Source organism: Triticum aestivum, chromosome 6B (assembly GCF_018294505.1).
Source record: "Triticum aestivum cultivar Chinese Spring chromosome 6B, IWGSC CS RefSeq v2.1, whole genome shotgun sequence".
Taxonomy (NCBI): Eukaryota; Viridiplantae; Streptophyta; class Magnoliopsida; order Poales; family Poaceae; genus Triticum; species Triticum aestivum.
The window spans coordinates 46,799,244-46,811,618 of NC_057810.1; the positions used below are offsets into that span (position 1 = coordinate 46,799,244).

Sequence of the window (12,375 nt, forward strand, 5' to 3'; positions counted from 1 at the left end):
CGTCGGTCAGCGGTGTGGCGGCCTCAGCTGTGGAGGCGCAGGCTGCTGGGGGCCAGATCTATCAGGATTTGGAGCGGTCATCGGTACGTGCCGCAGGGGAGGTGGAGGTGGTGGCTCGTCGGGCAAACCCTTGTCGGCCGAAAACATTGGAGTCCTAGGTGGCCTGGTGGAGGCATCACTCAGGCTCTCCGTGCGGCGATGGGGCGACGCGGTTGCTATGGTTTAGCGGCGTGCGATCAGGGTCGTTGGCGTCTTTGGCGGGCGTGCAGGCTCAAGGGGCCGACTTGTCCATGTTGGTTGCCTTCATGTTGTGCTTGTCTTGCCTGTCGTGGTTGGTGGCGTCTTTCCGAGTTGCGCTCTCCGGGTGTTGTCGTGTCGTCGGACGGATCGGCAGTGATGGCCACAGGCATGGCGCCGTTCGAGCTTCTCGGCGGCGGCCGTCGACAGCCATTGGGTTGTGTCCACCCTAGTCCACTGGGACCATGTGGGGACACAGGTGTGAGTGCCTCCTGCCGTGGAGGCGCTGACCCAAACTCGGTGGCTGATGTTGGGTTAGGAGTGAAAGGGGAGGTGCCTTTCACTCCTACTTTTGTGGTTGGGTGGCTGAGATATGGATGGTCGGCGGTTTCTAGGGGCATCGATGCCAGGGTGGTGTCCCTGGATGGTGGTCCGCATGTTTGGCTCTCCGGCAGGCAACATGTCGGCGGTGGTGGCTCTGCCTCTTGGCCGTCTGGGCGGCGAGGGGTGTAGCGGTGGGTAGCTCGGGCTCACTTTCTGTCATGGCAGAGGCGACGCCTAGATCCGGACCCGGTGGCATGTGCTCGTCGTGGCTTCTCTGGGTGCATCGTGGTGGCACAGATGAGTTGCCAAGCGAAAGCTCGCTTTGGCGCTGACAGTGGCGATGCGCGCGGGTGCCACTATCCTCATGAAAACATTGTTGTGTTTTTTCTCTCCATGTCAGGGTTCCGTGTGAAGACCTTTGTCCGTCAAGGACTCAGCAACGGCGACAAATATCATCGTTTCCCCTCTTAAGGGCACTACCGTGCAGCTTAGGTGTCCAAGGTTGTGTCTTGGCGTTGTATCCATGCCTACATGTATTCTCTTTCGGCAATGTAATCTTGTTGGTTAGGTTGTCTGGGTACGATAGGATCTGCTACTTTAGGAGGCTGCCTCACTACCATGTATGGTATGTTCGGCCGTGTACTATGTGGTTTCTGCTTTATATATAAAGCGAGGCGAAATCTTGTTCTGAGTGAAGAAGAGAGGCTCAGAGTACATGACTTGATATGTAGCATTAGGGACTGGGTGGCGAATGCTGATAGGTGCTAGCGGGCTTCAGCAAGAAGCGTTGTATCAGGCAGGGCATGGGCAGCCAAAAGATTGGTGTCAGCAGACAAATAGAGATGAGTTGGTGGAGTATCGTAGGATGAAGTGGCAGCAGGCTACTCTGGGATGCAAATATCAGCGGGAAAAGTTGTTATGGTAAGGAAACTTCTCTGTAGCCTTAAGCCCTGTGGTAGGGAAAACGATTGGAGCCGGTGCGCCGGCCGAACTTTGCGCCGGCTCGCGAACCACGCTGGCTCACACGAACACGCAAACAACCACCCCGCGTAAGACGTGTATATGATGGGTCCCGCACGACTTTTCCTCTTCTTCCTCCTCCAGCCCATCCATCGCAGCTCTGCTCCTCTACACAGCCTTCCCAGGCTGATCGCAACCTCCAGAAGCTCTCATCGGCGGCGAGTGCTCGCGTGCGACGGCGCGCAACACCGCCCCTCCTTCCTGGCCGGCGAGCCCCTCTGCCATCCTCCTCCTCAATTTGTATCCCCGCTAGCTCCCCGCGGCCATGGCCGTCTACACCCCTCGGATCTCAGCCATGGCCTCCGCCCAACTACAACTTCGAGTCCCCGCCGGTGAAGCTACGGAAGCATCTATCGGGGTGCTGCAACCAGAGCTGTAAGCCTACAACCACAGGGCACACGCTGGACGGCAAGGACGGGGCGGCGCTGCTCCTAGCAAAAAACTAATGTCGCAATTTTTGCTAAATGCTTCAACCGGCATAACATTTTGCTACAACCGACATCGCATTTTGCTACAACCGTCGTCACGTTTTGCTACAACACATAGCCGGTGTCGCAGTTTTGCTACAACTAGCGTCACTTTTTGCTACATCCGGCATCACGTTTTGCTGCATCCATCACGACCGAGTTATGACCCGCGACGGCGGCGATGACAATTTTGCGGCAAGCGTTGTAGTTTTTTGCTACAACCGACAGCACGTTTTGCGACATCCATTCTTTTTCTAGAACGCAATGGCTGCTACGTGCAACGACGAGAAACGGCGACGACGGTGACAGACTTTTTTGCTGCAACCGTTTTCCCCGTTTGCTACGACCGTGCAATAGAAAGCTGCAACGGGCGCCATGGGAGCCACATGCCAGCGGCAACGGCAAACGTCGAGCTGCAACCGGCGGCAACAAGAGCTGCATCCAGCGGAGCTGCAACCGGCGACTGGTGTTGCCGGAGCCACGGCCATCACCAGCGAGGCGGAGCTGCAACCCACAGGCGAAGTTTTTGCTGCATGCGTGGATCTGGACGGCGGTGACCGGCGGCGAGTGCGGCATCCAGCAGCACGGGAGTGGCGGGGAGAGGGGTTGTAGATGAGGGGGTAGCGGCCGGCGGGCCAGGGGCAGCCAGGAGACAGGGAGCCGCGCTCGCGCTGCGTGCGGAGAGGATGAAGGAGAGAGAGAAGTCAACGCACAGATCGGACGGTTGCTCGCTGGATCGGGTGGCTGGGGTTGGACCGGCCGAACCGTTTCGGCCGGTGCGCCGGCGCCTAACATCGCCCCTGTGGTAGCTAGACCTTTATTTACTCTAGTTAGACTGTCAGAGTGTGACGGCGGATCAAGGACTGGAAGGTCAGATGAATGAAAAATTAAAAATAAAACGGTGGCGCGAGGCAAAAATGCATTAACCTTTATTACTTTAACTATCGTGCTGGACTTGATCTGCGTCGTGCGGATGTTTGCGGACTCACGAACAACGCTTGCATGCCCAGGGGTGACCCGTGCGACAAGCGCAAAGACGAGTTTCCATGATCCGCAAGTAGCTCACAACCCGCTGGGTAATGCCAACACAAAGTGGAAACCAGGCAAGGCATTGCCGACTCACGAGACACACCGGCCACCTTGCCAACTTCACCCATCGCCCGTTTCAATGGGCTGTTCCAGAGAGCTCTTGCTACAGTGCCCAGGAGTGGCGATTTGGCGAAATGCCGGCGACTGGCGCTATGCCGTTTTCCCATCTCCTTGATTCCTTTTCTTGGTAATTTCCCTCCTGATCTGCTCCTTTCCGTAGTTTCTCCTCAATCCTGGTCTGCTCCTTCCCCTAGCTTCCTTTTCCAATTTCATCTTTCCATCCTTGGAGTCCGGCCGTGACTGCCATCAAGCCGAGATTTTTCCTCCTTAATCCCTAGTCCTGCTTCCTTCCTTTAATCCATCTCTTCTCTGGTATTTTCCCTCCAGATCCGCTTCTTTTCTTTCTCCCCAACCTGCTTTAGCTTCCCATCCTCTTCCTCGGGCTCCCCTGCTCCCCGCCTCTGTCCCCAATTCTCCTTTTGTTTCAATTCCTTTACCCGCCCTTGCTCCCTTCTGACTTCGTGCCGATTTCTAACCCTGGTGCCTTTCTCGTGTTCTTTTGTCCAGACCCTTCAATCCATCTGGCCAATCTTTTGGGGGAATCTAATCTATCCTGGATTAGGGATTTCCTTTTGTTCTCTGTTCTGTCAGCTTCAGAAGGAACAGAGTGGTTCCTGTAGGCCCAGTTATCAGTCAGTTGTTTCAATTTCAGTAAGAACTGTGTTGTAGCAGGTCCTCTGTATCTACTTTGGAGGGAAGAGAGTCGGACAACTGAATCAATATTTAAACAACAATGAAGATAGTGGCCTGGAATTGTCATGGTTTGGGCAATCACAAAGCAGTTCGAGGGATTTTGGACGTCCAAAGGCGTGAGAATCCAGATGTTTTATTTCTGTCTGAAACCAAGTTGGATGAGAAAAGAATGAAAATAATTTGTTGGTTACTGGATATGCCCAATATGGCGATTCACAGCAGCAACGGAAAGAGTGGTGGCCTAGCTCTATTCTGGAAGCGCGATGTGGATGTCTCGGTCTGTGATGTTAAGCGCTTATATATTGATGCTTATATTCGAGATGATGGGAAGGTATGGAGGTTTACAGGAATCTATGGCCATCCAAAGAAAAAGGATATGACCTGGCGTGCTCTACGGAATTTGAAACATCAAGGTTCTGGACCCTGGCTTTGCATAGGTGATTTCAATGAAATTCTATTTCAGCATGAGAAGTTTGGTGGTCAACTTAATCCTAGTGTACAAATGGATCGGTTCAGGGAAGTGCTAGAATTCTGTGAGCTTGAAGATCTTGGTTTCATGGGAGATGTTTTTACCTGGCGAAACCATAGTCACAGGTATGACCGATACATCAAGGAAAGGCTGGATAGGGCTGTTGGCAATCGTGAATGGCGTACCATATATCCGGCTTTCAAAGTAATCAATGGCGAACCTCGCCACTCAGACCACCGCCCGGTGATTCTTGACTCTAGTTGTGAACCTGTGTTCGAGCCACCAAGTGACCCAACCTTTCGATTTGAAGCTATGTGGTTGCAAGAAGAAGGTTGCGCTCAAGTGGTACAAGAGTCTTGGAATAATGCCTTTATGAACGGTGCCTTATGTGCATCGGATGGTGTTAGACAGGTTGCAGATTCACTTCGAAACTGGAGCACAAATGTCTTGGGAGATCTAGAGAAGAGGATCAAAAAACTAAAAAAAGATCTTAGATGTTGCCTACGTGGTCCAACTAGTGAACAATCTGTACATCGTGAGCATGTGCTTCGGTTCAAACTTGAAAGACTGGAAGATCAGAGGGACACCTATTGGAAACAAAGAGCTCACATAGATTGGTTGAAAAAGGGTGACCGTAATACACAATTTTTCCACAACTGTTGTACAGAGAGGAAAAGCAGAAACAAAATCATTAAACTGTGTGATGACCATGGGAATTCTATTGTAGGTCAAGGGGCTTTAAAAGAGCACATTCATAATTTCTATAAATCTCTCTTCACTGCACAGCCTGCTACAAACTTGGCTGATTTGCTCCAACATGTGCAACCACGGGTTTCGGACTATATGAATGCTTCCCTCTGTTCTCCCTTCACTGAAAATGAAATCTTTGAAGCTTTGCAAAATATCGGGGACCTAAAAGCTCCAGGCCCAGACGGGATGCCAGCAATTTTTTATAAGAGATTCTGGGATTTGGTTGGTGAGAGGGTCAGATGTGAGGTATTCGCAGTTCTAAATGGAGGCCCAATCCCAGAGGAATGGAACAGAACTACAGTTGTGCTAATTCCAAAGAGTAAAAATCCAGAAAGGATTAAGGATTTCAGACCAATCAGTCTCTGCAATGTGCTATACAAAATTATTTCCAAGGTTCTTACTAGTAGAATGAAAGTCTTTATTGGAGACATTATCTCGCAAAATCAAAGTGCCTTCATTCCAGGTCGTTTGATCACAGACAATGTCCTGGTGGCTTACGAGATGTCTCACTATATAAGAAACAAAAGGAAGGGACAGGATGCTTTCATGGCAATCAAACTTGATATGAGTAAAGCATATGATAGGGTAGAATGGAATTTTCTGGAAGCAATGTTGATCAAGCTTGGCTTCCATAATAAGTGGGTTTCTCTCTTGATGAAGTGTGTTCGATCAGTGACTTACAGAGTTAAAGTGAATGGTGATCTGACAGAGGTGATATACCCCCAACGGGGTCTGAGACAAGGGGACCCACTTTCCCCCTATCTATTTCTAATCTGTGCTGAAGGATTTTCCTCCTTACTTCATACTGCTGAGGATCAAGGGTTGATTGAAGGCATTCAGATTTGTCCAGGGGCACCAAGTGTGTCACACTTGCTTTTTGCGGACGACTCCCTTCTCCTCCTAAAGGCTGATTGTGACAATGCTTCAGAACTTCAACGTATCCTTGACCGATATGAGGAATGCTCAGGACAAAGTATCAACAGGGATAAGAGCAGTGTGCTTTTCAGCCCAAATTGTAATAATATGCAGAAGATAGAAATTATGGATTATTTGCATATTTCCTGTGAGGGACAAAATGAGAGGTACCTAGGGCTCCCAGTTCATATAGGCAAGTCTAAGAAAAGAGTCTTCCAATATCTGAAAGGGAAAATTTGGGCAAGAATCCAAGGTTGGAAAGAGAGAACACTTTCCAAAGCCGGAAAAGAAATTCTTATTAAGGCGGTGGCTCAGGCGATCCCAACTTATGCTATGTCATGCTTTGATATCACTAAAGGGATTTGCGAGGAGATCTCTTCCATGATATGTCGTTTTTGGTGGAGTCAAACGGATGAAGAAAATAAATTACATTGGGTTGCCTGGGACAAATTATCTAAGCCAAAGAAGGATGGAGGTTTAGGTTTCAGAGATCTCTATTCCTTTAATATTGCTATGCTAGCAAAGCAAGCCTGGAGGATCCTTCTAAATCCAGAGTCCCTATGCGCTCAACTACTCAAGGCGAGATACTTTCCACACGAGGATTTCTTGAAGGTCATGCCAAAAAAGGGTATCTCTTACACTTGGAGGAGTATTCTTAAAGGTCGCGATCTTATCAAACAAGGCTTGATCTGGCGTATAGGTGATGGCCAAAAAGTTAATATCTGGGAAGATCCATGGGTACCAAGAGGGAGTACTAGAAGACCTAGTACAGTTAGAGGCCAAATTTTACTTCAGAAGGTTTGTGATCTGATCGACCCTATTTCTGGACAGTGGGACCAAGATCTTGTTCAACAAGTATTTAATGATGATGATGTCCCACACATTCTGAGTATTCCTATTAAGGAGGGATTTGATGATCTTCCAGCCTGGCATCCCGACCCGAAAGATAACTTTTCGGTTCGTTCAGCTTACAAACTCAAACTTCAGTTGGACGATGTTGCTGCAGGTCAAACATCAACTTCCACTGTAGCAGATCCGACAACAAATGCAACAAAGGTTTGGACCAAGCTTTGGAGTTTGAAAATGCCTAGGAAAATCATCATGTTCCTTTGGAGATTGAGTCACAACACCCTTCCTGTCCGGTTAAATCTTAAACGTCGTGGAATTGACCTGGATACCATCTGTCCGATGTGCAATCGCCTTGACGAGGATGGTGGCCATGCCTTCCTCAAATGTAAATTTGCAAAGGCTCTTTGGCGGGAAGCTAAACAGGAGCATGTAAGGGGTTTGCTTCTCAGTTGTACTGATGCAAAACAATCAGTCGAAACTCTACTAAGCCTGGAGAATGCGACATCCATGTTCTGCATTTGTTTGATGTGGAATTTGTGGAATGCTAGAAATGCAGTTAATAATGGTGATAGGTGTCCGTCAGCAGCGGCTATCGTTTCCTCTACTGCTATACAAGTTACAGAATTTTCTGAACATCTTCATATACCTTCATGTTCAGTTATTGCCCCTAATGAGCGCTGGTCTAAGCCTCCTGACAACTTCCTAAAGATAAACATTGATGGTTCGTTCCTAAAAGATAACAGTACAGGAGGTTGGGGTTTTTGTGTTAGGGATGCTTCTGGAGATGTCGTCGGTGCTGGCATGGGCCAAATCCACTTCCTGTCGGATGCTTTGCATGCAGAGTCGATAGCTTGTCTGAAGGCGATTGAGTTTGCTACTGAAGTTGGGTTTGGGCGTATCATCATTGAAACAGACTCCACAGTGCTAGCCACAGCTCTTCTTTCCAATGAATTGGATACTGCTCGTATCGGAATTCTCTTTCGGGAGGCAAAATTTCTTCTTTTTACTAGCTTTATTGAGTTTAAAGTGCATGTGTGTAAGCGTGCCTGTAACTCAGTGGCACATGTTCTGGCTACCCATGGTGCCCATATGTCCCAGGGAGGTACCATGTATTGGCATGACGCTGTTCCTGACATTGTATCTTCTGTGGTGGCTAGCGATCTAGCTGCTTCTGCTTCTGTATGTTAATAAAGCCAGGTTAAAGTTTTCAAAAAAAAAAAAACTTCACCCATCGTGGTGAGCCTCCAACGATCAGTCATGGTTTTTGTTTTTTCGCAGCGGTTCTCAGCAAGTCTACATCATCGCCGGCATGCCAAAAGGTGATACCCCGAGACTACAACATGTACCGATAACTCGCCTGTAATCTACAGCAGTCCAGTGAGCATTGCGTTCCTGATGTCTCCGAAGCTCACAACTTAGTAACATTTTTGGTCCATGTCCAAATAATAGTCAAAACATAGCAACAAATTTCAGCATCCCTTGTTTCCTTTTTTCATCTCTCACATTACTCACTCTTGTCTGGGCTAGACTACCTTTTATAACATGTTGGGCTGGGTATGCCAAATGCTTTACGAAACAAATGCACTTGAACATTGAAGCTGAGATCAAAAATAATAACTGCAAGTGATTTCTATTCAATGGTTGGTGATATGGTAGAGAGCACATGGTCGATTGCGTATTTTCCCTTGTAAAGTCTTGTGCAAGTAGGGTTTTTTTTTTCTGTGAAGGTCATGTCTACAAAATGGCTTTAGTTATCCTCCACAATTGAAACTTCACACACACTACTAGAACCGTTACTCATCAAGGGCGACTATAAAACTGACAGAAACTTAGCTATGCTCATCAAATTAACTGGTGCATGGACCAAGCTTTTCTATGCTCATCAAATTAACTGGTGTATGGACCAAGCGTTAACTTGTGCATAGTTCAGCACACCTATATGAGAAAAGATTCTAACCGAATGTACTACCATGCATGCACTGAATTTCATTGCACATGTTTCTCTCCTGACACTACAACTAACGATGGTCTATCATGGAGCCACGTGGCCCGAGGCGCGGCCTTCCATGAAACATATGCTACTCAAAATCATAAATCTCACGCTCATACCAAATGTGGGAGACTACAGAATGACCCTTTCATGACTAGCGAAATCAATGTTTTTACTGACTAATAGAATCTTTGCCGAATGTATTCTGTCAACACTTGACAAAGTGACCATCCTAAACCAAGTGACAAGGAAACACTCGGTAAAAGCAGAACGCTTGACATAACCTCCGCTTTTTTGAGTGTCCAACAAAATACACTCGGTAAATGGGTGGGCACATGTCTCCCGCGGTTGGCGGTGGCGTCCACCTATGCTGAGTTTTTTTCGGACGGCACTTGGTAAAGTATTTAACTTGTTAGTAAGTTCATCTTTGCTGAGTGTTTCCATGACAATGGCTAAACTTGTTTTTATTTGATTGTTTTGTGAAACAGAGTAGTATTTATGGATTCCTTGTGATTTGTTTCATGTACTCTTATACCATACCAGAGGTAGGCGTGGCCTTGGAGAAACACGTGCAACTCAAAATCTTAAATCTCGCTCTCATACCACGTGTAGGAGATTGCAGAATGACCCTTCCCTCGCTAGCGGAATCGACGGTCTTTACTAAGTGTCAGAATCTTTGCCAAGCGTATTTTGTCAAGCACTTGGTAAAGGTAGAACACTCGGCATAGCCACTGCTTTTTCTAAATATTATTTTGCTCGTACAGAAAATACTTGAAATGATTCTCAACACTTGAGACTTGAGAGCATGTTCCGAACACCGGGTAGGATAAGCATAGAAACGGAAAAAATGCAGGAACTGAATGCCATGTCTAGTAGATTCCTACATGAATCTGAAACGCAGTAGTTGTATAACATGGTCATTTGGATGCACCACAGAAATTTTGAGCTAGATAGATAGATAGATAGATAGAAAGAGAGACGTGTTGCATTGGGAGCAGCGTTTTGGCTCTAGGGTTCATCTGCACCCCCGAGTGAACAGTAAAATTGTTTTAAATATTAAAATTCAAAAAAGCGGAATTTTGTTGTGACGGTAGATATTACCTGAAGTCTATGCCAAACTTAGCTCTCAACGAAAAAGACAAATGTGAGGTTTGTAAGAAAGTTTACTATCCATCGCTCCCTCATATCCTCCTCCCCCGATCCAAGAAACCTAGCGCCGCCACCGCTAGGCCCTCGCTCCCTCGCTTCGCCGCCGCTGGAGGGGCCGCCGGCGAAGTCCGAGCGTGCCCCAAGGAAGGTGGTGGCGGGGCTGTTTCTCCCCTCTCCGCGGTGTTGCGCGCGCGCTGTCTGCATCGCCATGAGCGCGGGCGAGATGCAGGGCTGCGGGAGCGGCGTCAGCGCAGGGAGAGGCCGGATCCTGGTCGGGCTTGGCCAGATCTAGCTTCTCCGTCCTCGTTGTCCCTCGATGTGGTGCGCGCTGTGTCGGCGGGCAGTGCTCGGCGGCTCCATGGTGGAGTCGCGGACGTTGTTTTGCGGCGGGCGGTGGGCGACGGTGAGGTGGGGCTTAGTGGCTCCGTGGTGGGGTTGTGAGCTCTGGCGGGCAGCGAGGGCTGGATCCCGGGGTGGCAGCCCTGGGCGGTGGTGGCAGGTGAAGCTCAGGCTTCCCGCGGCGGCATGGCCTGGTGCAGTCCCTGTCCAAGGCGGATCTGCGTCGGTGATTTCATGGTTTTTGCTACAAATTGGTCCAGATCAGAGATGGTGACGAGCGTGCGAGATCCATCTCGGCAGCTCTCGCGGTTTGGCGAGGTGGGTAGGAGCCCTCCTCCCAGGCTCCAGTGGTGGCACACTCCGGCAGTGGCCGGTGCACCAGGGCTCCTACGGTGGCCCTGCTGTTGCGGTTGGTCGCCGGATCTAGGCGGCTAGATCTGGGGCTTTGAAGGCGGTTGAGACAGTGCATTGGTTGTCGGGTGGATTTCTTGGGGCGGATCCGGGTGAAAACTTGGTCTTCGATGTTGGACGGAGTCGGTGATGACGATGCACTTATCATCATTTCCTTCATTAAGGCATCATCGAGGTGAAGCTCCCAACCCCACCCAATATCTTTGGGGGAAACCCTAGATCAGTTGATCGGATGACGGCGGCAATCATGTGTCGTTACCCCCTTGGGGGCGGCATTCTTGGAAATGTACTCAGGCTCGAGGGACCAGTGAATGGCTTCTTCGGTGGAGCGGTGTCTCTCTACATATTCATGGTGGCGGTTCTTGGCGGAATGGAGCAGTGGAGGCTTGGCGTTAGATGTGTGGCGATGGACACGCGCAGGAGGTCGACACTGCCTGGCGTCGTGGTGGCATCGGCGGCAGCTAGACCGGGCAAGGTTGATGCAGCAGTACAGATCTGAAGATGGATTGGTGGAAGGTGGCTACGGCGGCCTCATACCCGGTAGGCGTCCTGGTTGAGGAGCACGCCGGACTGGTGGGTGCCCATACCCGGCAGGCGTCCTGGTTGGGACCTCGGGTCTTAGATGTTAGGTTTGGCTGCGAGGTCTGTTTGGTATTAGGCCCAGACCATCAGCGCCTCTTCATCAACGGGATAGGAGTAGCGACAAATGTTGCTTAGACAGTGGCTTTAGTCTTACTGTTGTATGACTTTGTAAGGTCTTGGATTAATAATTAATAAATTATCCGTATGCATCGTCCAGATGCAGAAGCCGGAGGTCTTCCTCCTTTTCTAAAAAAAACGCACTATTTGGACTGATTTTATCTTTTGTTTGCCACGAGCTGTAAAAAAGACAAATTGAAACACACATGGTCCAATTTTTTAAAGGAACACATGTAGTTCAATTTTACCGGTATTTTCCACAGCTCCCTCCTTCGGCGCAGCTATAGATCTCTTAGTGGATTTTTCATTGATTCTGATTGGCTTTCAAGTTTGTCACCAACAAGTTTGTAGGTGAAAATCTAGATCGCCATTGCCAAAAACTTGTCAAAGTCAAATATGTGTTGTCGTCACCACTTTTCCACGGTCCCGGCAACTACATGCGAGGGTCTAGAGAACCGACCACCGCCGCTGCACGACTATACCTCTGCGTCCAGCCGGCGTCCGTAGATTGCATCTCACCGCCGAAGGCAACTATCGAATCTAAAGAGAGAAACCTCACGTAGATCTTTCGATGGCCACCACAATCCACAGCAAGGGCGCCGCTGTAGTCCAAAGTGGTCACTCGTTGCCACCATAGCAGCCGGAGATGGCGAAGTCGGATCCGACGAATCAACCAGTCCATGCCACCATCCGCGCAGACGCGGCCACCGTAACACAACTATGGGGCCTCCGAGCTCCACCACAGTGTTGTACTGCCAGTGGCAGAAGCCTTAGCCACAAGTGCCGCTCCGGTGTGTGGCCACCTAGAGCTGGTGTTGGCAGCGACGCGAGCCACACATGGGCAGCGAGATCCAGTAGCAGAGGGAAAGATGAGGCGGAGGCTGGGCTAGACCGGGGCCATTCCTGAATTGGTC

At 49.4% G+C, this 12,375-nt stretch overlaps 1 protein-coding gene across 1 annotated transcript; it reads left to right on the plus strand.

The window, feature by feature from the left end:
* Positions 1-7,544: 7,544 nt before the first annotated feature.
* LOC123133399 (uncharacterized) lies at positions 7,545-8,359 on the plus strand (the record flags this gene model as incomplete). Its single annotated transcript, XM_044552901.1, is given in 1 exon segment — positions 7,545-8,359. A coding segment is annotated over 1 exon segment (517 nt), but the record flags the coding sequence as incomplete, so codon positions are not given.
* Positions 8,360-12,375: the final 4,016 nt, after the last annotated feature.